At 52.5% G+C, this 26,597-nt stretch overlaps 1 protein-coding gene across 1 annotated transcript in view; it reads right to left on the reverse strand.

Annotated features, from left to right (window-relative positions):
* IPO13 (importin 13) overlaps positions 1-15,727 on the reverse strand; it is a 32,747-nt gene extending 17,020 nt beyond the window's left edge. Inside the window, exons 1-14 of the mRNA XM_044000240.1 lie at positions 15,504-15,727; positions 12,011-12,747; positions 9,307-9,447; positions 5,571-5,712; positions 5,041-5,207; positions 4,769-4,889; positions 4,397-4,544; positions 4,108-4,289; positions 3,992-4,018; positions 3,579-3,713; positions 2,896-3,039; positions 2,373-2,453; positions 445-582; positions 256-352 (exon numbers count right to left, since the gene is read on the reverse strand). Of these exons, the coding sequence (XP_043856175.1) occupies positions 256-352; positions 445-582; positions 2,373-2,453; positions 2,896-3,039; positions 3,579-3,713; positions 3,992-4,018; positions 4,108-4,289; positions 4,397-4,544; positions 4,769-4,889; positions 5,041-5,207; positions 5,571-5,712; positions 9,307-9,447; positions 12,011-12,747; positions 15,504-15,620 (2,377 nt within the window). The 5' untranslated portion in view covers positions 15,621-15,727. The remainder of the gene's footprint in view (positions 1-255; positions 353-444; positions 583-2,372; positions 2,454-2,895; positions 3,040-3,578; positions 3,714-3,991; positions 4,019-4,107; positions 4,290-4,396; positions 4,545-4,768; positions 4,890-5,040; positions 5,208-5,570; positions 5,713-9,306; positions 9,448-12,010; positions 12,748-15,503) is intronic.
* Positions 15,728-26,597: the final 10,870 nt, after the last annotated feature.

Genomic DNA, 26,597 nt, shown 5'->3' on the forward strand with positions numbered 1-26,597 from the left:
CGCATGCCCGCTTGGGCCCTTGGCCTGCCGCTCCCAGGCAGAGCCCTGCTGAGGCCGAGGCTGAGACAGACGCCCTCCTTACTCTCGCTTTCCCGCTTTATGCGGCCCCAGCCTCTCAGCCTCTTTCCGGTCTGGCCACTCTGGAAGGGCAAAGGCAAGGCTGAGGTGGGAGCTTGGATTCCCCTGTTTGGGTGGGTGACGGCGGCGGCAGCAGCGGCGGCAGTGGCAAGAGGAGCGTGGCCCGGCTAGACCTACCTTGCTGGAAGAGGGTGAGTGTAACAGAGGTGACGAGAAGGAAGAGGGCCTTGATGGGGGGAAAGTGGGCAGGTTCATGGGCGAAGATGTGCACCAGCTGGAAGAGAGGACAAACGCCCACCGTGTGTCAGCACAGCGCCCAGCCCGCTGCTGAAGGGCCCCGCCCACCCAGGCACACCCCGCCCATACCTGTCGAGTGAGGTCGAGGGCAGAGGCCTGGGGAATCGTGCTGTACATCTGTCCCAGCATCTCACACAGCTGGGGGACCATGGGCGCAAAGTCATCCAGCAAGGTCTTAACGGACTTCTCAAAGATGGCGCACACCGCCTGGAGCAGGAGTCAGAGGAGCAGGCTGTAGCGCACATGCCACCTCCCTGCTCCGGGCCCCCCAGCTTGGTGATACCTGATTCAGTGACCAAGCTCATGGCATTCCTGTGGTCCGGTGGCCTCCTCTGCCCTCCCAACAACTACTTTTTCACCCTAAGCCCCCCACCTTGATCAGTTGTCAGCATGTGGAAGAGAAGGCCTGAGCTCAAATCCCAGCTCTGACGCTGACTGGGGGGATCCCTGCAGGGACTCAGTTTCCCCATCTGTAAAATCTGTACAGCGCCCCCTAGACCACCTATCCCACGGGGCCCTTGTGAAGAGAGCTGCCGCTTTTTGACAGGATCTAGCGCAGGAGCAGCCTCGGGACTGGAGCTGCTCCAGCAGGGAATGAGCCCCTTGTCCTCCAGGGGGTTCAAGGAAAGGTTAGAGGCACGAGAAAGCAGCAGTCCCTGCTCTGGGTGGGGACAGGATGAGATGGCCTCATTTAGCAGGAGGTTGTGAGAGGCCCTCCCAAACCTGACATCCAGGTTAGTCAGCTAGGCCTCCACAGGATGCTCTGGGAGAGGCGAGCCTACTCTGACGCTATGGGGTCCCTCAAAGAGAGGGCAGCTAAGGGGCACAGTGGATAAAGCTCTCACCCTGGAGTCAAGAAGACCCAAGTTCAAATCCAGCCTCAGGAACTCACTAGCTCTGTGACCCTAGGAAGTCACTTAAATACTCAGCCTCAGTTACCTCATCCATAAAATGGGAATACTAATAGCAGGATGAAAAGAGATAATACTTGTAAGGGGCACTATGAACGCTAGCTCTCATTAATTAGCCTTGTGACCCCACATCAACGCCCTATGGAGCTGAGGGAGATTAGCCCAGCCTGTGACTGGGATCCCTCTAGGAAAGGTGGCTCACTCACTGACTACAGAAGCCTCGGGGGGGAGGCTGGCTCATCATGCATCCCAGAGAAGTCTGCCTCTCCATGGGACTCCGTGAGAGCCTCAAGGAGAGGTTGGCCTGCTCTGGGGAGGTTGGCCTGTTCTGGGACAGGCAGCCCATGCTGTCTGCGACCTTCTAGATTAAGTTTAAACTGAATCCCTTCTCTCTGGCCTCCAAGCCCTCTGTTCTTCCCGGCTTGCCTGACAAGGGTACTATGACCATTCACCCTCCTTGGCACTGGGGTTCAGACTCTGGGCAATGTTCGGATGGAAGGGCCCATCCTTTCTAGCATGACAACATCCCTCCTCGTCCATTTCCAGCCACTGGCCCAGCAGGGGTCCTCATCACCTCTCCCTGGACTCCCCAAGGGCCTCCTGCTTTGTCTCTCTGCCCACTTGGGCCGTCAGTCGGGTCCCCACCCACACACCAAGGCCCTAATAAACTTCGAGGGCTCCTGTTCACCTCCAGAAGGCCCTCTCCCCGCTTTCTGGGCTCCTGATCCCTTCCTCCCCTTCACCTACTCTGCCATCCAGCACCCTGGCCTCTTGGCTGTGCCTGTGGGCCTGGGACACTCCACCTCTGGACCTCCTCTCTGGCTTCCTTCCCATCTCAGCTCAGAGGCTCACTTCTGCAAGTCTTTCCTCGTGTGCTGGAAGGTAATGCCGGGGCCTTCCCTCCAAGATTATCTGCAACTTATCCCTATCTTAGACCCTGCATGGACATGTGCTGGCGTGTTACCCCCCATCAGAACAGGAGCAGCTCAGGGCAGGGGCTATCTCTGCCTTTCCCTGTGTCCCCAGCCACAGAAAGCACTTAATCAATGCTTGGCAGCTTATTGATTCTGGGAGGATGAAAGTTACCTCTACCACCTGGGCGTCATTCAGCCACTTGCTCAGCACCTTCTGGATGAGTTGGAAAACTTGCTGAAGCACAACCACCACCTGGGGGAAAGGAGCAGACCAGGGCAGGTGAGGCCGGGCCCTGTGAGCCTACAGGGGCACAGAGGAGCAGCCAGCCATTCCCTGCCTGCTGCCGGGCTCGCCCAGGCCCAGACCTGGAGGCTGCAGAGGCAAGGAAGGGGAGCAGAGCTCTGGGACCGGGGGGTACCTCTCAGAGGGAGGGAGGTAGCCAGGGGAAGTGGGGAGCCAGGGGAGGGAGCTAGGGGAGGGAGAGGGAGCCTAGGGAAGGAGAGGGAGGAAGTGGGGAGCCAGGGGAGGGAGAGGGAGGGAGGAGGGAGCCAGGGGAGGGAGAGGGAGGAAGGGGGGAGCCTGGGGAAGGAGAGGGAGGAAGGGGGGAGCCAGGGGAGGGAGAGGGAGGGAGGAGGGAGCCTGGGGAGGGAGAGGGAGGGAGCCAGGGGAGGCAGAGGGGCAAGGCATCACCCACTGGGTTAGGTCCCTGTGGGATGGGCAGCTTCCTGAACTCAGGGCCTTCGTGCTCATCGTCATGGTGACTGATGTCCAGAGTAGTGAAGAGGTTGGAGAGGAGCCCCAGGATGTGGACAATGGCCAGCTTGTTAGAAGGGTTCGGCTGTGGGAGTGGAGACAATGTTAAACCTGGACATCCTGAAGAATGGCTCAGTTGGGAGACAGGTGCGGCCAGTTAATGCCCCAAGGCAGTGTCTCCTTTCTCCATCTGGCCCCCTCCAACCTTACTCCATACCAGGAATGCTCCTTCACCTTCCCCCTGCACCCCACTCCAGGGAGGCTTCCCTACATGCTTGGTATCTTCACCTCCCTCACCTCCCCCTCCACTCCCTCACCTCCCCCCCCATTCCCTCACCTCCCCCCCACTCCCTCACCTCCCCCTCCACTCCCTCACCTCTCCCCCCACTCCCTCACCTCCCCCCCACTCCCTCACCTCCCCCTCCACTCCCTCACCTCCCCCCCACTCCCTCACCTCTCCCCCCACTCCCTCACCTCCCCCCCACTCCCTCACCTCTCCCCCCACTCCCTCACCTCCCCCCACTCCCTCACCTCTCCCCCCACTCCCTCACCTCCCCCCCACTCCCTCACCTCTCCCCCCACTCCCTCACCCCCCCTGCCCCCTCCAGCAGGTCCCCCCCTCACCATCTCCTCAGCCAGCTTCTCCAGCTGCTGGATGTAGGGTGTGATGAGTGAGTGGAGGTTTTTCAGAATCTCTTCTACTTGTAGAGCTGACAGCAGGAAGCCCAGGGCCTGCATCAGCCACATACACTGGCTTGTCTGTGGGGCAGAGCAGAGGAGGCTCAGCCCCTGGACAAGGCACAGGGTCAGTGACCTCCCCATGGGAATCCAGGATGGGAAGCGGGTTCCCACTCCCACAGACAGACCCCAGGAAGTTTGTGGAGCAAGGACAACCATCCCTTTGCACATGAACAGACTCAGACAGGGCTCCAAAGCTGGAAAGCCCCTAGAGACCCTCAGTCCCAAGGATCCCAGCCATCCCCTCCCCGCCCGCCCGCCCGTCATCCCCGCGTCCCAGCGGCTGCCCAAGGCCATACCTTGTGAATCTGTTTCATCAGCACATCCTGGGAAGGGAACAATGACACCATCAGCAAGGCAGGGGTGGGATCGGCAAGCCCCTCACCCTCAGCGCATGCCCAGCACTCCTCCATACCTGGGACACAGCCACAATGTTGGCTGCATAAGGGGGGAGGTCATACTTGCACTCCCGACAGATCTTCTTGAGGGTGGAGACAGAGGACACAGAGAGTTCAGGATTGCCCAGGGCATGAAGCACCAGAGGCAGGACGTTGTTGATCATGACCGGATGGTCTGCCAGCCACTCGGACAGGGCCCCTGGGGAGGAGAAGACCAAGGGATGGGGGGGAGCCCGGGGGCTTCTCCAGGGGTGCTCCGGCCTCGGAACCCGCACGCCCGGACGCTGCCCTCCTACCACCCCTCACCGATGGTGAACATGACGGTGTCTGCCAGCTGCACGTTGCTGATGCTTATGCGGGGGATGAGCCCGATGAGACCCGGCACCACGTCGGAGTAATTGACATCGATGGTTTCCGCAATGGACTGGAACCCATAGAGCAGAGCCTCCGTGTGCTGTGGGGACAGGCCAGCAAGGGCTCAAGGGCTGAAGGCGGGCGGGCGGCCAGGGCGCAGCAGAGGAGGGGGGCAGAGGCTGGAGAACTCTGGCAGCCTTGTTGTTGAGGGGGCCCTTGGTTTGAGTCTGGACTAAAGAATGAAGGGGGCCCCCTCAGACCCAGATTCTGCAGGAGCGGGGGCCAGGCTGGGCAAGGGAAGCAGGGGGAGGTTGGGGGTTGTACCTGCCAGGAGCAAGGCTGCTCAGAGCTGGTGAGCAGACGGCCAAGCTTGTCATAGAGGTTACTCAGCAGCTCTGCCCCTAGCATCTCGTAGACGTACATGAGTGTGTCCGAAATGTCCACCCTAAGAACAGCTAACATGAGGGCCTGCCCACATGCAATCCAAGATCCTGCCCACTAGAGCCTCGGGCAGGCTTCTTGTGCTGTGGTGGGGCCAGTGGTACGGGGAGCAGTACCCCCGTGGCCTCCGGGGCCATGGGCCCAGGTGAGCTCACCTGTAGATTCGGAACTGCTCCTTCTCGTCAGATGACCAGAAGTTGTATTCTTCATCTGCAGGAAACTGAGCCTTGTGTAGGAGCACGTCCACCAGGTGGAAGTAGACAGGGCGGTAGAGCTGCTGGTACACAGCCTGCTTCTCTGCCTCCAACGACAAAATGTCGTCCTGGGGGGTTGTCAGGGAAGGGGAGTCAAGTCTACCTTGCTTGGACCCCGTAGGAGCCTCGTCTGTTCCCTTGTGAGGTAGCTTCACCTCAAAACTAAATTTCCCCATTTTTCACTCCCACCAGCACTGAGAGTCAATCCCCCCATACAACCTCAACCCCTCTGGATCTGACCTAACTTGCTCCCCCTCTGGCTCACTAAGAGTCTGTCTCACTGGTCCCTGCCTATCATCCTTAAGGCTGGTCTCCTTGGAACTGAGAGCTCAATGATACATGCCACCCAGGACTCTCTCTCCTTCCCCCCCTCAAAGGCCTAAGGCCTCCCTCCCCCACCTCAGCCCACCAAAAAACCCCAGAAAACCAACCTGCAGAGTATACCAGAAAGTGAGGGTCAAGGAGCTGGTGGTCTCATTGACCGGGTAGTGGCCAGGGATACCCGTGCAGAACATGATCATGTTGACCAAGGCCAAGAAGCTTTGCCAGTGCTCCACCTGGTCCAGCAGGGCCCTGGTATGGGGCAGAGGGCAGAGGTGAGCCTCTTCTACCTGGCCAGAGACTCACAGGGGACTGAATCTACCCAACAAGAGGCTGACCTGGGGCAGGGATCGGGGGCCAAGCATGGGGATGGGAACCAAGTTTCTTCTACCTACCTGAGGAATCAGAGGATGTCAGAGTAACTGATCACAGTCCTCCAAGGAAGAAGGAAATTGCCTCCACCTCCCAAGACCTCCTTGTTCTGGTCACAAATAAGTTTCCCCCAAGCTGCCCTTCCTCCCTCTGAGCCCCTGCTGGGCCCATCCAGAGCTCAGTCCTCTGCCCGTGGGCATCTCCACTCCGTGGCAAACAAGTGCCCTTTGATCCTGGGTCTCTCTACCTCCCACTCTCCAAGTGCTGGCACTCAAAGAAGAGCCCCGGTGCCCATCACCCTCAATGGGTGGCACCGCCCCACCTCATCCCACTCCCTTCACTCGGCTATGAGGAAGTGGCCCGCTCCTAGGCTGTCACAGCTCACCCATCCTCTCCTGAGGAGCACTTCACTCACGTGTCATCCATTCGCCTGCTCTGCCCAATCTTCTGTGGGTCCCAAGCCACTCTCCCTTTCTCCAAGCACTTAGCATCTGGCTCAGACAGGGGCATCCTCCACTATGACTGCACCCTTGTTTCCACACACACTGCAATGTCCCCTCCTACTTCCTGGTCTCTCAGGCCATCCCTCACCTTGATTGCTATGCTTTGTATGACCCCATCACAGCAAGAGAGAGTTGGATTCTGATATGACCATCACCTACAATGGCCACCCGCCTCCTTGATCCCAAACTTTGACCCCAACCTCCCATCTTTCCCTCCTACTCTATCCCCCACCCCCAGCCTCCCAAGGCCATCTACCCTGCTCTTGCCTCCATCCCCTTATAGGCTGACCCTGACCCTAGCCCCTAACCCCTTGGCCAATGACTGCCAATCCCACTTAGCCTGACCTCAGTGCTGGGTTATCCCCATCACCTAACCTCTTCTCTCTGACTCATAGGCTGTTGCTGGGCCCAGTCTCACCTGCCCCTGTTCTCTGAGGTCAGCCAGGCCTTCCCAGTTGCCTGGCCACCCTCCAGTTCCTTCTTGAGTAGCTGTCACCCTTCCCAGAGCCTCTGCTCTTCTCAGACCTACCCCCTTACCCTCAGATGAGGAACTTCCCCCCCCCGCCCCCCCCCCAAGAAAACTGAGGCTCCTCCATGAGTCTCGTCTGCTCCCTTTTCTAGTCTTTGGCTGGGAGGCTACAAGCTCCATTCGTACTCTTCTTTCTCTCAGACTGCCTCATCTGAGAGGCAGTCCTTTTGCTCGTGCCCCACTCAGCCGCCATGTTCAAGCGCTCCTTATCCCTGGCGGCTTCTCTGCTGCTACAGGCACCATCAAATCTTAACCCATCCCTCACCTTGATTCTTCAGACCCCGCAAGCTGCCATGCTGGGTCTCTCCTCCCTTTCTCTCTCTCTCTTTTTTTTTTAGTGAGGCAGTTGGGGTTAAGTGACTTGCCCAGGGTCACACAGCTAGTAAGTATTAAGTGTCTGAGGCCGGATTTGAACTCAGGTACTCCTGACTCCAGGGCCAGTGCTCTATCCACTGTGCCATCTAGCTGCCCCCATCTCCTCCCTTTCTTGACCCAGCTCCTAACAAGGGTTGCCTCCACTTCCTCATCTCAAACATTTGTCGAAACCTACTGCACATTGAGATGCCTCCCCACCACCTAGGTCCTCTTGTTGGCCCTGCCAATGGCCCTCTGGACCCCTGGGCCTTGCCATTTGCCCTGTAACTTAGCTCCAGCATTTTACACAATGCCTGGCACACAGTAGGCACTTAACAAATGTTTATTGACCAACTCTCACTCAGAGTATGAGCTCCTTGAACTCAGGCACTGTTTCTTTTTTTTTTTTAGTATATTCCCACTGCTTAGCACACAGTGATAACTGAATCAGCCCTGTCCTGTCTGGCTGCCCTTCGGCATCCCCTGACGCTCTCCTTTTTAAACCAGAGTGCCCAGCACTGCCCTGAGTGCTCCAGAGGAGAGTTGACCTGAGTTGGGCAGCCCACCATGGCACTGGCCTGTCAGCTCCCACAGCTGACTCATGGTCAGGCCTAAAAACCCCAGACCTTTATGATATATGGCTTTCCCAGCATGCTTCTGCCACAATGTCAAAAGCCGAGTTTTAGAATCTAAGTGTAAGGCTTTACTTTTTTTTTAGTGAGGCAATTGGGGTTAAGCGACTTGCCCAGGATCACACAACTAGTAAGTGTTAAGTGTCTGAGGTGGGATTTGAATTCAGGTACTCCTGACTCCAGGGCCAGTACTCTATCCACTGCACTACCTAGCTGCCCCAAGGCTTTACTTTTTTTTTTTCTTTTTTTTCTTTTTTTATGGGGCAATGGGGTTAAGTGACTTGCCCAGGGTCACACAGCCAGTAAGTGTCAAGTGTCTGAGGCCGGATTTGAACTCAGGAACTCCTGAATCCAGGGCCGGTGCTTTATCCACTGCGCCACCTAGCCGCTCCAAGGCTTTACTTTTAAACTTAGTCAATCTCTCTTTAGATGCCGTCCCATGTTCTAGGCTGCCAAGCCCAGTCTGGATTTTGACACTGATCGTCCAATTCATTATCATTCTAGCTTTGTGGCATCTGCAAATTTCCTAGGGGCACCACAGGCCTTTACACTGATCCCTGACACAATTATGAAACCGAACAGTGCTGAGGACAGATCCCTGGGGCATGCCACTGGAGACCTGCTGCCGAGCTGATGTCAGGCCATTAATGACTACTCTGAGGGTCTGCCTTTTCAATCAGTTTCAAACCTCCAGAACTCTGCCATGGTCTGGCTCAAACGTAATCATTTTTTCCACTGGAGGAGCCTGAGAGACTATCACATGCTTTGCTACAATGTAGGAAAAAGATTCCACTGACTACCCCCCCTACCCCCCCCCCTTCCAACCAAGCCCAGAGCCTGTCATCCCCTGCACCTGAGAAAGTCTTTCAGGCTCTGTCACCACTGCTTTCCGACTATCCCTTTAATAATATGCTGGAAAACTCTGCCAGGAACTGAACTGAAATCAAGCTCTCTGCTGAGAGTATGCAGACGCCAGCCTCTCCTCACCATCTGACCCGCTCTAGGCCTCCTGGCATGGATCACGACTAGTCACTCAACAGTTACACCGTCCATTCTTTCAGGACCCCCGGATGTAACCCTGCTCATCAGAGGCAGCAGGCATCCCTCAGTCTCCTTACTTAGCTCTGGTGTCAATGCCCATTTTTTCCGTCTTCCAGTCCCAAGAGCGTTCTCCTTGGCAGAGAAGGAGGAAGCGGAGTAAGTGTGGAGCAGCCCTCCCTTCTCCTGGTCCAGGCCCTTCCTGGGGTGTCCTCCTGGCCCTCAGCCTTAACCTGGCCTGACCCCCCACCCCTTCAGGACCACGACTCCCTGCTCACACAGCATGTCCTCTGCCACACAGGGGGCTAACACCTCTGAGCCCCTCATTTGCCCCTGTCTCAGCCCCCCTTCTCCACGCCTCCACCATGTCTCTCTGACCCACATCTCAGCTCTCCCACGTCCCACCCCTAGGCCTCACCTGGAATGGTTCTCCCCCAAAGCCACAGCGACTCGACAAATGCCATGAGACGTCTCCATGTCCCCATTCTGCACGGCCTGCCGCAGCTGCTCCTGCAGCCCCAGCACCAGGGGGACCAGCTTGAGCAGGGTGTTCACATACCTGTGGGGACAACCACCTGTGGCTCTCCCCGGTCCTGAGCCACAGACCTCCAAGGACTCCCCAAGCAGAGCTACCTATAGGGAGGAGGCCCCAACACTGCAAGTCTCCTCTTCCCTGGCCCCAGGAAGAGCCCAGGACTCTATAATCCCTTTGTCCCCTGCCAAGTAAGGACCAAGAACCTGCAAGTCTCTTGGACTCCCCTCAGCCTGCCCAAGAAGAGGTCAGGACCCTTCCCCCAGACCCCTCTGGCCCAAGGCCAGGACCCTGAAGCACACCCCATTCCACACACCAGAGGCCAGGAACCCAAAGGCCCTTCCCCACAAGAGGCGAAGCACTGACCCCTCAGAGAGGAGTAACCGAGGGTGCAGGGGGAAGGGTATCGCGTGTGCAGCGCAGGGGGTCTGAATTCAGCCCTGGCTTCAGACTTCCACTGCCTGTGGCCACGGGAGTCATTTTACCCCCAAGACCTGCTAGCCAGTGGAGGCTGAGGACATGTGACTGGGGCAGGGCAGCAAAGCCTGGGCCTCTCTACCAAAGCCAGGTCAAGGAGAGCCAATGCCCCTTGAAGAAGGCTGTGTTGCCCACAAGGGTGACATTTCCATGGCAGCCCACGGATGAGAAGGAGGCCAGGTCAGCCGGGCTGGCAAAGGGCCCAGGTGACAGCTGCTTCTAGGTATCAGACACTAACCCACAAGTTCTCTCCAGTTGGGAGTGGGGGGGAGGCTAAGCGCTAGCGTCCACCCCTCCCCCTTTCCCCTCCTCCAGGCTCTGTCCCAGGGTATTTGTTCCTTCTGGTGCCAGTGGAGATGGCGTCACCCCTTGCTGCCCTGACACCCAAGGTCCCACAACAATGAGAGCCTTCAGTCTCTGCCCAGCATGGGCTTGCCAGTGGCGGGCAATGCCTGGTGCCCAGAAGGCACTCTACTCCGACTCACTGAGAAAGGTGAGGCAGCTTTGATTAGACACAGTTTATAGGGAAGGAAACCAAGACCCAGAAAAGTGACTCGTCCCAGTCACACAGTGAGTTATGAACAAAGCCAGAACTGGAACCCAGGTCTCCTGCCCCCCAGTCTGGAGTGGACAGCTGCCCCACCAAAAGCTCAGGGGCACACTCAGGACCTCTGGTCTCCCCTGGGGAGCTCTGCCTGGCTGGTGCTTTGGGGACACAAGGGAAGGGTTTTGAGCCGTGGTCACGGCCTGAGGGGAGGGCAGACAAGCCCAGGCACCGGGCTCTTTGGAGGCCTGGGGCTCCAACTAGGAAGACAAAGTGGGTAGGAGTGAGGGGAGCAAGCATAAAGTGACGCACAGTCAGTATGATTTCATGAATATTTGCTGACTTGAATCAAGAGGAAATGCACCACAAGCTTCCTCCAACCTGGCCCTGGCCCAGGGGTCTCAGGAGTCTCTCCCCCCTTTTCTCCATGCCCCTACCCTGCCCCCTCACCCTGGGCTGATGTGCTGTACCAGGATTAAAAATACACTTCAAAGACTTGTTGTCTTGGCACAGGGAGCGCCAGTGATGGGTGGCAGCAGCTGTGGGGGAGGAGGAGAGGAGTACAGGCCAGGTGGGGGTGGGGCAGGGAAGTGGGACTCCCTGCTATATGATGAACCCCCAGAGTAGAACAGAGCCAGGCTCAGCCTTGTCAGGAAGGATCCACTGCTGGCACACGGGGGTGGGGGGGTTGAGCATGGCTGAGGGCAGTATGTGGGGCTGGGCCAGGCCAGGCCAGGTTGCCAGCCCTGGGGCTGCAGCCTGCTCTCCCTGCTCCCTACCCAAGCTGGGGGCTGGGCTTAGCCTCGGCCCCTTGGGGGTTGCTGGTGCTGGGACTGAGGCTGGCAGGGGTGGTGGGAGCAAGGGGAGCAGCAGCAGCAGCAGCAGCAGCAGCAGCACCACCACCACCACCACCACCACCTGACTTCCTGGCTGCCTCTCTCACTGAGCTCAACCCAGACCTGCAATTAGAGCTCTGAGAGGCAAGCGGAGAAGATGGGGAGTGTTGCTAAGCAACCGAGGGCACTTCAGCCAATGGGAGCTCAGACAGCCGTGGGCTCCCTCCTTGGGGGAGGACGGGCATCATCCGGATGCCTGGCAAAGCCCAGAACAGCAGGCCTGGCTGCAGCTCCCCGAGGACAGCCCCCTCCCCAGCCCTGCCCACACCTGAGGCTTTGGAGGCCTGGCCCAGCTCAGAGCTGACTGAGGCCGACAAAAGGCCGGATCCTCTCGGGGATGGAGAGGAAAAGGGAAGGGGATCAGGAAGGGAACACGCATTTAGGAAGTGCCTCCTCTGTGTGTGGGCACTGTGCTAAGCACTTTTCCACCAACATTATCTCCTTTGCTGCTCACAACAACCCTGCAAGTGTGGTGCTATTTATTCTCCCCATTTCACAGTTGAGGACACTAAGGCAGCCAGAAGTTCAGTGACTTGTCCAGGGTCACACAGCTAGTGGGTATCTGAGTCCAGATTTGAACTCGGGTCTTCCTGACTCGCCACCAGCCACCTTCAGCCAGGCTTGGGTTTGAGCTCCCATGGGTAGGAGTTCCAGGACCGGGCAGTGCACTCACCTCTGGGCATCGGGCTGTGAGATGGCGTTGACGATGGCCTCCACGCTGCTGTCGAAGAGCTCGGGGTCCCGCAGCGCACTGAAGGCAGCCTGGATCAGCCGCTCGCAGTCCAGCAGCGGCACCTCCAGGGGGACCCAGCTGGAGAAGCACTTGAGTGCCTTCTGCTTGAGGGTACTGGGCAGGCTGGGCTGCTGCAGCAGCTGCTCGAGCAGCGGGAATATGGCCCCGCACTCCTGCGCCAGCATGGCGCGCACCTGGCTCTTTCGGTATTGGGGCAGCCGACTGGTCTGGAACTCCTCGGGCAGCACAGTCAGGAGTTCGAGGAGGGCCAGGCAGCGACCCTGGCCATCGCCAGGCGCGACCTCAGCCTGGAACAGGCGCACCATGTCCGCCACGGCACAGGGCCAGGCCTCTGGCATCATGCTGAGGGCCAGCGAGGCCAGCGCCACGCACAGTCGCGTCAGCACGATCTTAGAGCCGCCGGCGAAGCGGCCGATGTGCGCCAGGAGCTGGGCCTTCAGGCTCTCGTACTGGTCAGCGGGGATGTCGCTCCAGTAGCGGGCAATCTTGATGTGCAGGGCACTGGCCCCAAAGTACTGGATCTCCGGCACCTTGTCAGGCTGCAACAGCTGCCAGCTGAAGTGCCAGGCCTGCGGGGATACCTGGGCCTGCATCAGCCACTTCTGGGCCAGGTTCTTGTTCTCAATGTTGGGGTCATAGTAGAGCTGGTGAAGGGCCTGAGGAGGAAAGGACGGGAGGCCCCCAGTCAGCCCTCCCGGCCTGGCCTTCCATGCTCAGCTCTCTGGCTGCCTCCAAAGTCTCCCCTTGTGCTGGCACCTCCCAACCGGAAATTACTCTGAGGAGGGACCTGGGCCTGATGTTTGGGTACCAGGGAATCCTAATGAGCAAACTCCCTCCACAGATGTGGGTCAGCACCTTGTCTGCTCTGAGCTGCACAGAGAGGTTAAGCAATTTGCCCAGGGTCTCACAGCCAGGGTGATGCCCACATCTGGGATTTACGAGAGTGTCTGAAAGAACGCATGTTTTCCTGCCTCCCAGACTCCACTGGCTTGTTTCCCTCTCCCTCCCAGGGCTGCTGCTGGCTCTGCGGAGCAGAAGCCCCGAGGCTTCTTGCACAGGGCAGGCCCATAGACACAGGAAATCGGCTGCAGATCCCTGGGAAGTCTCCGGGGGCTTCCACCAGGCCCTGCTCCACCCTGGCTGCCTCCTCTGGCTTTCTGTCTGGTGTGGCAAGCTTCCTTGGGACTCCACACCAATGACCCACTGGAGGGGGTCAGAGGGGTCAGGCCAGGCAAAGCCTCCGCTAAGGAGAGGCCGGAGACTTAATGTGTCTCAGAACATCCTAGAAATGGAGAAGCCTTGAGGGGATCATCTGACCCATCCTGCTCAGGCCCAGGGAAGGAAAGGAGGTTCGCTGCCCATGGGATCAAGGCCTGAAGTACAGAAGCAAGATTCAAATCCAAACCCTCTCTGCATCAAGCTGCCCCAGGAAACAAGGGCTCCCTGCCCCCCTCCCAAGGAACAAAGCCAGAGTCTTGAGTTCAAATCTTGGTCTTGTGACTTAATAATCCCTGGGTGACTTTGGTTGGTCCCTCCTCTTCTCTGGGCCTTGATGTTCTATATCAGTAGAATGAGGCCCTGAGATCTATGACCCTCTGATACCAGAGTAAAGGCACTAGGTGTACAAGGGTGAAGCCCAGTCCTAGGGCAGGGCTGGCCAGCTGCTTGATCCACAGATGGCTCCCCCTAGTCATGGCCCTCAGGTGACAGGGGCCTTGGGGCCACTGAGCCTCCTCAAATGGCACCAAGCCTGGTCAGTGGCTGACCACCCCTGGGTCCCAGCCCCTCTGGGCCGCTTTCTCTCTCAAAGGATATGTGTACACACCTACCAGACACTTAACAGCCCAAGTCCTGCAGATCAGCAGCATCTAGAGGGGTTTGGGGCTGGCTCTCTTCCCCCTCCCCCTTCAAGTCCCTAACCCCAGCAGGGAGCTGTGTGGTGGGGAAGCCCACAGCAGACAGTCCTAGGGTCTGGTGCTCAGGCATAGCTGGGCTCAACTCTGGGATGGTAAGGGAGGGCTATGGTAACCCTTGCTTCCCTGGACTGACCCAGGGCAGACCCCCAAAGAGCACGGGCACCATATGCAAGGAGGCCCAGGAAAGGGCTAGAGAAAGGCCCATCTTGAAGGGCCTGCTGGGGGAGGTGGGAGGCCTCAATAGAAGCCTCTTCCCCATCCAGGGCAGATCTTGGATTAGGGCAAATCGGTGACAGTTCCTCCAATCTTGTACCAGCTTCACTGCCCATCCCATAGTAGGCCCAATGGAGCTGCTAGGACAATCCTGCCCTCGCTTGTGTGAGTGGTTCTCCTGCCACTCTCTCCTGGACCCTTGAACTCAGCCACTGGCTTCCCTGTTCATTTGGCCCCCTCAGGGTTGGCCAGGCCTGGAGACAGGTCTCAGGTTCCAGAAAGCTGCTACAGAGAACAAAGGGAGAAGGCCCAGGAGTGGGGGGTAGGGGGGCCAGAGGGGAGAGCAGGAATGTGGCAGGGGTCTTCACTCCCTTTTCCTCTTTAGGGCCTAGACCAGCAAGTCCCTGTTTTGAGCTGGAAATGCCTCAATGCTAGCCACTTATTCCTGCAAGAAGGGTATCCTTTAAGCAGCACCCAGGGGCCTAGGGGTCAGGACCCCTGGGGGGCCACTTTGGCTCCCTCTCAGAGGTCTTTGTAGCCTCAGTTTACACAAGCAAAGGTCTGGGCATCCTTGTTCTTCTAGGAGGAGACAGGTGGATGATGGAGCACAAAGCAAATGATAAGAAAACCCCCAGGTTGGGGCTTGCTGGGTCACAAGGTTCTAGCTTTCAGAATGGGCCTGAAGGCCCCAGAATCATCCCATCGGGACCCAAAATGGGGAGGGTCTAACCCCCACTATGAGAGAATCAACCTGGCCGACCACTGGTGCTCCTTAGCTGTGACTGGCAGTTCCAGACTAGCCAAGGATGCTACGGCCGGCCCCTCTGAGCCTCGTGGTCGTGGCTGATGATTTACACTGAGCCTATCATGCCCAGGATGGCCCTGGGTACCAGGCCAACTTCCCACCAAGCCCAGTAATTGTGGCTAGTGATCTATGGCCCCGTTGGCCAGGCCAGGGCTCAGAGCTGGAGATCTGAGCTGCCCCTGGCTTTGCCCTGGCCAACGTTTATGGCTGATGACCTACACTCCTACTGTGGTCATGCTTCCTCCTGGCAGGGCTGCCCGGTTGCCACCCCGCACCCCCTCCAACTCCGGTGGGCAGTGATCTGGGCTGCCCCTGGCTATGCCCAGCCTGGCCGGGGGTGCGAGGCCACCTAGGGTTCATGGCTTGTGGCTGGCAATCTGCGGACCCTGGGCTCGCCGGGCGCTCGGACCTACATGCCCACAGTGGCCGGGGCGCCCCGCGGGGCTGCTCCGGCCGTGCCCCACGTGCCCCGACTCACCTTCTCCACGTTCTCCACGGTGAAGTCCAGCGGCGGGGACGGCTGCACGCCGGGGCCCGGGCCCGGGCCCGGGCCAGAGCCCTGGGGCCCCGGGGGCGGCTCCTCCCGCCGCTCCATCTCGGGCAAGCGGGGCGGGGCGTCTACACCAGCAGCCGGCCGGACGTCTACACCTCGTCTACACCCCTCTGGGCACCCGGAGGCGGGGCCAGGGCGGGCATGGCGGGGGCGCGCACGGTGCGGGCAGGGGCGGGGAGGGGGCCGGGGCCGGGGCGCCTCCTCCGCCGCCGCCTCCTCGGGGCTGCCCTCCTGGCTGCCGCCTTCCCCCGGCCGGGCCGCCGCTCTTCAGGCTCCGCGCCCGCCGCCCCCCACCTCCCGCTGCGCTGCGCTCTGCTCCCTCCGTCCCTCCCCGGCCCTCGTCCGTCTGCCCCCTCCCGCCCTCCCTCCCGCGTCCTTTAGGACTCTCGGCCAGGCCGGCCGGGCGGGCGCCCCGGAGGAGGGAGGCCCGGGGTCCTCGCGCTTAGGGCTGTCCGTGCGGCGCCGGGGCCGAGGAGGCACTCTGCACAGGCATCCGGAAGGACGTCCCCAGATCGCCAGGACCCTGTCGCGCTGGATTCTGGGAAATGGAGTCCAGAGGGCGAGCGCGAGGCTGAGGTTGGATGGGAGGGGTAGGGGGCTGGGCCACGAGGAGGGGCGGGGCCGGAGGGGAGATGGGGAGTGAAAGAGGGAGGAACCCGGGCGGGTCCGGGAGAGAAAGTGGAAGAGAAACCCGGGGCAGGGCCAAGGGAGAGGCCAGAGCTGGAGGGAAGGGAGGGGCGGGGACGGGGAGAACGGATGAGGAGGAGGAGGAGGAGGGGGAGAAGGAGGAGAAGGAGACACCGAAGGCCGGGATTACTGCCCTCATAACTTCAGGCTGCTCTTCTCCAAGCCGCTCCCCCCTTCCCCGCCCAAAAAGGTGAGCTGGACTCAGTTTCCCTATCTGCAAAGATTCGGCTCCGCTAGGGTGCCTGATGCATGCTTGCTGCGTCAGTCCTGGGGCATCCGGCAGCAGGAGGTGAGAAAGGGGCAGAACCAGCAGCAAATAGGCTTGGTTAGCCTCTGACTGCGAGAATTTCCAAACGCTGACTCCTGGCCCCAAATGGAAAGAGAAGGGGCCGCTCTAGGGGTGAGCCCCCCATCATTGGAAGTCTTCCTGCAAGGGCTGCGTGACCTCTTTAGGGAGATGTAGGAGCAAGGATCCTAACCAGTAGCAGTAGATCCCAGCTGGTCCTGTTCGGGGATTCTGGAAAGCTCTGAGACTGTCTCAAACCCTCTGTCTGGGCCCTCACAACAACAGCAATCCTCCTCTTCCCTAAGTGATTAGATATCCAACCTTTCACTTTCTTGTTTCCCATCAGTCAATGTCAGTCAACTGCATTGATTAAGCACTTATTGTGTGCCAAACATCAGGCTTGGTGTGGGAAATATAAAGAAAGACAAAAAGATGGTCCCTATCCTCAACAAGTTGACATTCTAATTACAACACGCAAACCCTATGTACCTAAAAGATATGTACAGAGTAATTAGGAGGTAACCTCAGAAGCAAGGCACTAGCAGGAGTAGAGGCAGAGCAAAACATCTTGTAGTCAGTCAATAAACGTTTTAAAGTGCCTACTATGGCCCAGGCATTGAGCTAAGCACTGAGGCACTAAGCACTGCTCTCAAGGAGTTAACAGTCTGATGGGGGAGACAATATACAAACAACCTTGTACTAAAGGAGAAGGCACTAGCATTCATAGGGGTCAGAAAAGGCTTCTTGCAGAAGCCAGAATTTTATCTGGAATTGGAAGCAAGCCGGGGGAACCAGGAACTGGAAATGAGAAGAAGGAAAAGGACTCCTGGTATGGAGGACAGGAAGTGAAAATATGCCATCAACAGATGGAGTGACTTGTTTGAGGAACAAGGATGCCAGCTTCATTGGTGTGTCAAGAGGAAGAAGTGATAATGAGCTTGGAAGGCAGGAAGGGACCAGGTGATGAAGGTTTTTTTTTTTTGTTTGTGGGGTTTTTTAATGTGGGGCAATGGGGGTTAAGTGACTTGCCCAGGGTCACACAGCTAGTAAGTGTCGAGTGTCTGAGGCTGGCTTTGAACTCAGGTCCTCCTGAATCCAGGGCCAGTGCTCTATCCACTGTGCCACCTAGCTGCCCCCTGATGAAGGGTTTTAAAAGCCAAATAGAGGGTTTTTATAGGTGACAGGTGAGAAGGAACCACTGGGATTTATTAAGTGAGGGAGGAGGGAAGTGGTCAGATCTTTCAGTCAGGGCGATACATTTATTGGTAGAGTGGGGAGAGACTTGAAGCAGGGAGACCAGCCATCCATCTACTCTAATAGTATCTATGAGTGGGTAAGAGTCAACACCAGGGTTGGGGCAGCATTAGAACAAAGAAGGGGGAACGGGGAGAAAGGAAGCAGAAGTATAAAGAGCAGGCCTTGGAACAGCTGGATTTGGAGCCGGGGTTGAGAAAGAGTGAGGAATTGAAGAGAACACCTAGGCCTCGAGCCTGTGGAACTGGGAAGTGATGGTGCCTTAGCAGTGGTAGAGAAGGGCATAATAAAAGGGGGAAGGAACGAGTTCAGTTTTGGCTGTGTTGAGGTTAAGACATCAACAACACATCCCGGTTCCAGATGGCTGTTGGAAATGTGAGACTGGAGGTCAGAAAAGGGGTTAGGGTTGTATAAATAGATTTGACAATCATCCACATAGAGACGATCATTGAATCCAGACAAGTTGACAGAAATGACCTAATGAAGTTGTACAGAGAGGAAGAAGAAAACCCATTATTAGTGAACGGGGCAGCTAGGTGACACAGCAGATTGACTGCCAGGCCTGGAGTCAGGAAGATTCATTTTCCTGAGTTAAAATCTTTCCTCAGGTACTTCCTAGCTGTGTGACTCTAGGTAAGTCACTTAATCATGTTTGCCTCAGTTTTCTCATTTGTCAAATGAGCTGGGGAAGGGAGTGGCAAAACACTCCAAGTGTCTTTCCCAAGAAAACTCCAAATGGGGTCACACAAAGAGTAGAACATGACTGAAACAACTGAACAACAACAACAAAAAAGCAACAGAGTCAAAGGCTGCAGAGAGGTCAAGAAGGATGAGAACTGAGAAGATTCAATTAAGATTTGGCAATCTGGTAACTTTGGAAAGAGCAGTTTTAGTTGAATGATGAGGTTTGGCCTCATCTGGGGAAACTGGAAAGCAGTTTGGCAAAAACTAGGTATAAACCAACATTCACACCATATACCAAGATAAGGTCAAAATTGGTACATGATTTAAATGTTGTTGTTGGTTGTTCTTTGTTCTTGGTTTGGGTTTTTGGGGGTTTTTTTGGGAGGGACAATCAGGGTTAAATGACTTGTCCAGGGTCACACAACTAGTAAGTGTCAAGTATCTAAGGCCGGATTTGAACTCAGGTCCTCGTGAATCCAGGGCCGGTGCTTTATCCACTGAACCACCTACCTGCCCTTGAGGATGTAATTCTTTAAAGAAGAATCCCTGAGAACCCCTACCCCTATCCCAAATCCCCACTAATTTCCCCATAACAGCAAAAATACCAACTAGAGTTCTTTGCCATTTCCTTCTCCAGATGAGGAACTGAGGCAAACAGGCTTAAGTGATTTGCCCAGGATCCCAGAGCTAATAAGTGCCTAAGGCTGGATTTGAACTCAGGAAGAGGCCAGCGATCTATCCACTTCACCGATCTAGCTGTCCTAAGCTTTCTATAGTCATATGACAAAACTCTCTAAATCACTACTGATTAGAGAAATGCTAATTAAAACAACTCTGAGGTACCACCTCACACCTATCAGATTGGCTAATATGACAGAAAAAGGAAAACAGCAAACACTGGAGGGGATAGAGGGCAATTGGGACACTAATGTACTAATGGGTGGAGTTTTGAACTGATTCAACCATTCCGTAGAGCAGTTTGGAATTATACCCAAAGGGCTATAAAACTGTGCATACCCTTTCACTCAGCAATACCACTAGTAGGTCTGCATTCTAAAAAGATTAAAAAGAAAAAGAAAAACCTCTGTACAAAATATTTATAGCAGCTCTTTTTGTGGTGGCAAAGAATTGGACATTGAGGGCATGCCCATCAATTGGGGAGCGGCTAATCACGTTGTGGTACTGGATTGTGACAGAATACTATTGTGCTATAAGAAATGGTGAGCAGGATGCTTTCAGAAAAACTTGGAAAGACATATGAATTGGTACAAAGTGAAGTGAACAGAGCCAGGAGAACGTTGTACGTAGTAACAGCAATTGTATGATGAAGAATTTGGAACGACTTAGCTATTCTCGGCAATACAATGATCTAAGATGATTCCAAAGGATTTGTGATGCAAAATGCTATCCACCTCCCGAGCAGAAAACTGATGGAGTCTGAATGCAGATCGAAGCGTATTTTTCACTTTATTTTTCTTGGTGTTCTTACAGGGATGGGGGTCTGTTTTCTTTCACAACACGACTAACATGTTTTGCCTGACTGCACATGTATAAGCTATATCAAATTGCTTGCCTAAGGGGGGAGGAGGAGAGTGGGAGAGAATTTGGAATTTCAAATTTTTTAAAACCCTAATGTTAAAAAAATTTTTACATGTAATTAAAAAAAAAGATTAAAATAAAAGGCTTGTAGCCAAGGACAATCTATCTGGCAAAACTAAGTTTAATTTTACAGAGAAGCAAATGGACTTTTAATGGAAAAGATTTCCAAGCATTCCTGATTTCTCTTCCTGCTGAAAATGCTAGAACTAAAATAGCAATGCAGGCACCAAGAGCAATATAGAAAAGTATACATTTGTTTAATTGTAAGGGAATTTGTGGGAATTAATTATTCAGAGAGATAAGAAAAATATCTGCTCAGAACTATAATATCTTCAAGGGTCATAGAGAAAGGCAAAATAACAGAGGGTCTATGGGTCATTTTGTTCTGTTTTAATAGTCTTGGAGGGTAAAAATAGTAGTTATAGGGAACCACAGAAGGGAAGAAAGGAGGAGGAAGGAGAGAGAAATCACTGAAGACAGGAAATTAACTTTTATTAAGTACCTACTATATACCTAGCACTATGCTAAATGCTTTACAAATATTGTTTTATTTGATCCTCACAACAACAACCCTAAGAGGTACATGCTGTTATTCCTATTTTTTAATTGAGGAAACTGAGGCAGACAGAAGTTAAATAATTTGCCCCAGGTCACATAGCTAGTAAGTGTCAGAGACCATATTTGAATTCCTGACTCCAGGCCCAGTGCTCTAAACACTAGTTTGTGGACATCGTTATTCCCCAATAGACAAATGGACAAAGCCTACGAATGGGCAATTTTCAAAGGAAGAAATACAAACTATTAACAAGCATATAAGAATGTTGTAAACTGGGGGCAGCTAGGTGGCACAGTGGATAAAGCACTGGCCTTGGATTCAGGAGGACCTAAGTTCAAATCTGGCCTCAGACACTTGACACTTGCCAGCTGTGTGACCCTGGGCAAGTCACTTAACCCTCATTGTCCCCCCCCCCCCCCCGCCCCCGCCATACACAAAAAGACTTTAGAACTTTGATTAGTGCAATGATAAACCAAGAGTCCAGAAGACTGAAGATGAAACCTCCCACCCACCTCCTGGCAAAGATGGGGATGAACTTAATAATGCAGAGAGACACAGACATTTTGGGTCATGGTTAACATGGGAGTTTGATTTGTTAGCCTGGTATGAGTCAAGGAGGGGAGCTTCAGTTTGCTGAGTTGGCATCATCCATGGGAAGAACACTGCAGTAGCTGCTTCTGGGAAAATCACAAGGATTGTGGGATATTGTGTAACTGTCTCTGCATTGGCCTACCACTGCTTGGTTGGGAGAAGGGAGCCTTTTTCTATTGGCTGTAAAGTCTTCCAAAGGGCCCAAGGCAGCTCTGTTTGGGGGGCTTTTGGTGACATTTGGGAATCTGAGGAAGTGAAGTGACTCCTTCACTAACAGCCTCCTATGAGAGAACCGTGTTTTAGCACCTTTCTCCACCACCCCACCAGGCCATATAACCCCCCAAGACACAGGCCCCAATCTTTGGCTTTTTCTCCTGTTCTATTCCATTGTAGGTATAGGGAATGGAGTCTCTGATCTGGGCTGTGCAGTCCAGGAATCCAGGCCATGTATATCAGCCAGACTATTATTAACATCCTAAAGAACAAAGAGGGGAGAGGGGAAGGAAGTGTGAGGAACAGATTATAAATGTATGTTTTAAAAAAAGCAAATAAATAAATGTATTATTAAATTAAAATGATAAATTGGTTTTTAAAAGGAAAGTGTACTAGGCACTTGTGAATCCTAAAATCCAATTAAATTACTTTAATAAAGTTTAAAAAACATCATTTAGAATAAATAAATCAAGCATTTATTAAGCACTTACCCTGTTCAAAGCTCTCTGCTAAATATTAGGGATACACATGGAAAAGCAGGACAGTCCTTGCTCACATTCTAATAAAGGAGACAACACGTGGGAAAGGCTTCAGCTGGAGAGTCAGATGGAAAGGTCCTTAGGGTATAACAGCAAGACAGATGTTAACACATCTTCTCTAATGTGGTTTCCACTGATAAAACCCCATAACTTTCTGATGTTGAACCATTTGACAATGCCACTGACTTTGGTGGAAAGAATTTTCCTTTCTGGGTCTTCAGTGACTGTGAATCTGCACCTGCATAAATATAATAAAAATAATATAAACCAGAACTCCTCTTCTAAGTCAAGAAGCACACAGAAACATTTCAGCCCTTTCCCTGCTCCTAGTCTAATCCTTTTAGAATCCAAAGGGCTGACTGCAGCATAGCCACAGCAGCCCACCCAACTCCCACAATGTCTCCTGCTTCTGTCCCTCCATGGCCCTCATCACTTGCTACCTGGTCTGTTTCAACGGCTTCCTAACTGGTTTCAAGTCTCTCCCCACTCCAATCTCTTCTCCAGTCAAAGCTGCCAAAGGGATTTTCCTAAAATGCAGCTGGGTCTGACCATGTCTTTCCCCCTCCTTGAGAAGTTTCAGTGGTTCCCAATTATCTCCACGGTCAAATCCAAAGCCCTCTGTTGGGCACTTAAAGCTGGCTACAACCTGGTCCCTTCCTCTCTTTCCAGTCTTCTTATACCCCATACCACCCACACTGATTCAGCTACAGTGGCCTCCTCGCCATTCCTAACGCTCTCTGTCTCTGGTCTCTGTGCCTTCGACCTTCGGGCTGGCTGTACCTATGCCTGTAATGCTCTGTCCTTGTTTCTGCTCCTCAGTCTACCCGGTTTTCTTGAAGACTCAGCTCAAATTCTACACATTCCAGGAGGCTGGTTCATCAGTTGCTAGTGCCTTTCCCTCTTGAGATTTGCCTTCCACATGCTGTAGGAGCTCCTTGGGAGTAGTGGCATATTTCTTGGTATCCCTAGCCCTTAGCACAGTGGTTGGCACTTAGCACGCATTTAATAAATGCTTCTTGTCTGAAGTAACTACAAGAGTTCTGGGGGCAGAGCCAAGATGGTGGAGAGAAGCTAGGAACTTTCCTGAGCTTTCCTGTATTTCCCTCAAAAACAATATTAAATCAAGCCTCTAAACAGATTCTGGAAGTACAGAACCTACAAAAAGAGAGACAAAATCCTGCTACGTGAGATAATTTAGAAGACTTCAGAAAAGGTCTGTCTCACCTGGGTAAAAGGGGAGGGTGGCTCAGCACTACTCTTCCCTGCTGGCAGCTCACCTCAGCAAAGCTCAGCTTAGTGGGTAGCTCTCCCAGCACAGGTTGGCTCAGTGGGCAGCTCAACACTGTTGCAACTCGACACAGCTGAGAGTGGGGCAGCTGAGAGCTGTAAGAAGCTTGCAACTGTGAACCCTGTGCCCCAGGAGCAGATTTCAACTTGATAAGTTTAAAAATAGCCTACAATATGAGCAAGAAACAAAAAAGGACCCTTAACATTGACAACTTCTATGGTGAAAGGGAAGACCAAAACTCAAACACAGATGAGTTGGTCAAAACGCCCACAAGTGAAGACTCAAGAGGGAAGATGATCTTGTCTCAAGACCAAAAAGCCTTCTTTGAAGAGCTCGAAAAGGCTTTTAAAAACCAAACAAGAGAGGTAGAAGGAAAAATGGAAAAAGAAATAAAAGAAATGAGAGTTACACTGCAAAAAGAAGCACAAAAAATGACTGAGGAAAACAATTCCTTAAAAAATACGCTTGGGGGGCAGCTAGGTGGTACAGTGAATAGAGCACTGGCCCTGGATTCAGGAGGACCTGAGTTCAAATCCAGCCTCAGACACTTGACACTTACTAACTTTGTGACCCTGGGCAAGTCACTTAATCCCAAATGCCTCACCAAAAAAAAAAAAAATACAATTGGCTAAATGAGGGGAAAAATTAGCCAGACAGAAAAAGAAGTGCAAAAATAAGGCCTTAAAAATTAAAATTGAACAGATGGAAGCAGATAACTCCATGAGACAACAAGAATCTGATGAGCAGAATCAAAAGACTAAAAAAATAGAAGAAAATGTGAAATACCTCATTGGAAAAACAACTAACCTGGAAAATAGGTCCAGGAGAAATAATCTGAGAATTATTGGACTACTTGAAAGCCATGATTAAGAAAAGAGTCTAGACACCATATTCCAGGAAATTATTAAGGAGAACTGCCCTGAAATTATAGAATCAGAGGATAAGATCATCATTGAAAGAATCCACCGAACACTTCCTGAAAGAGACCCCAAAAGGAACACTTCAAGGAATATTGTAGCCAAACTCCAGAATTATCATGTGAAGGAGAAAATACTCCAAACAGCCAGAAAGAAACCATTGAAATACCATGGAGCCACAGTCAGGATTGAACAGGACCTGTCAGCTTCAACATTAAAGGATTGCAGAGCTTGGAATGATATACAGGAAGGCAAAGGAGCTTGGATTACAACCCAGGACCAACTACCCAACAAAACTGATAATTCTCTTTCAGAGTAAAAGATGGGGACATTCAATGAACTAGGGGACTTCCAAGGCTTCCTGAGAAAAAGACCAGAAATGAACAGAAAATTTGATCTCCAAATACAAGACTCTAGAGAAATATAAAGAGGTAAACAAAGGGGAGAAAAGGGTTGTTCAATGATGTTAAACTGCTTGAGTCCATATGAGGGAGGATAATACTTTTAACTCTTGAGATCTATATCTCTGTAAAGGTATTGTTATTAAATCAACTTTGACGTGATGATATAAAGAAACTTAAGGGGCAGAATAAAAGAAGACTAGGGGGAGGAAAGGAAGGGAGAGGTGGAATGGGGTTAATTATATCATAGGAAGAGGCACAAAAAGAACCCATTACAACAGAGGGAAAGAAGGGAGGGGTTGGCATTGTTGCAACCTTACTCTCATCAGACTTGGTTCAAGGAGGGAATAAAATACACTCCCATTTGTATAAAGAAACTTCACTTACTCTGTAAGGAAACAAAAGGGGAAGGGGGAAAGGGGTGGTATAGATAGAAGGGAGGGCACAAGTGGGGGAAAAAGGGGCAAGAAAAAGAAGGGCAGCTGATAAAAGGGAGGGCAGATTGAGGGAAGCAGTGGTCAGAAGCAAAACACTGTTCAAGTGGAATAGGGGGAAAGAAGATGGAGAGAAATGAACAGTTAGTAATTTTAACTGTGAATGTGAATGGGATGAACTCTCCCATAAAATGGAAGCGAATTTTAGAGTGGATTAAAAACCAGAATCCTACAATATGTTGTTTACAAGAAACACATTGGAAGCAGAGAGATACACACAGAGTAAAGGTAAAAGGCTGGAGCAGAATATATTATGCCTCAGCTAAAGTAAAAAAGGCAGGGGTAGCAATCCTTATCTCAGACAAAGTGCAGGCAAAAATAGATCTCATTAAAAGAGATAAGGAAGGAAATTACATCTTACTTAAAGGTACTATAGATAATGAAGTAATATCAATATTGAATATGTATGCGCCAAGTGGTATAGCATCCAAGTTCTTAGAGGAGAAGTTAAATGAGTTACAAGAGGAATTAGATAGTAATACTATACTAGTGGGGGATCTGAATCTCCCCCTCTCAGAATTAGATAAATCTAGCCAAAAAATAAATAAGAAAGAAGTGAAAGAGGTGAATAGATTACTAGAAAAGTTAGACATGATAGATGTCTGGAGAAAATTGAATGGGGATAGAAAGGAATATACCTTTTTCTCAGCAGTACATGGCACATTTTCAAAAATTGACCATGTATTAGGGCACAAAAACATCATAGTCAAATGTAGAAAGGCAGAAATAGTAAATGCATCCTTCTCAGACCATGATGCAATAAAAATTACATGTAAGAAAGAGCCAGGGAAAAGTAGAATGAAAATCAATTGGAAACTAAATAATTTCATTCTAAAGAATGAATGGGCCAAACAAGAAATCATAGAAACAATCAATAACTTTATCCAAGAGAATGACAATAATGAGACAACATACCAAAATCTATGGGATGCAGCCAAAGCAGTACTTAGGGGAAAATTTATAGCTCTAAATGCTTACATGAATAAGAAAGAGAAAGAGGAGATTAATGAATTGGGCATGCAACTTAAAAAGCTAGAAAAAGAACAAATTAGAAATCCCCAATTAGACACTAAATTAGAGATCCTGAAAATTAAAGGAGAAATCAATAAGATTGAAAGCAAAAAAACTATAGAATTAATCAATAAAACTAAGAGCTGGTTTTATGAAAAAACCAATAAAATAGATAAAATATTGGTTAATTTGATTAAAAAAAAGAAAGAAGAAAACCAAATTACCAGTATCAAAAATGAAAAGGGTGATGTTACCACCAATGAAGTGGAAATTAAAGCAATAATTAGGAAATATTTTGCCCAACTGTATGCCAATAAATTTGACAATCTAAATGAAATGGATGAATATTTACAAAAATACAAACTGCCCAGGTTAACTGAAGAGGAAATAAAATCCTTAAATAAACCCATATTAGAAAAAGAAATTGAACAAGCTATTAATGAACTCCCTAAGAAAAAATCCCCAGGGCCAGATGGGTTTACGGGTGAATTTTACCAAA

The sequence above is a fragment of the Dromiciops gliroides genome, chromosome 4 (genome assembly GCF_019393635.1).
Source record: "Dromiciops gliroides isolate mDroGli1 chromosome 4, mDroGli1.pri, whole genome shotgun sequence".
NCBI classification, from domain to species: domain Eukaryota; kingdom Metazoa; phylum Chordata; class Mammalia; order Microbiotheria; family Microbiotheriidae; genus Dromiciops; species Dromiciops gliroides.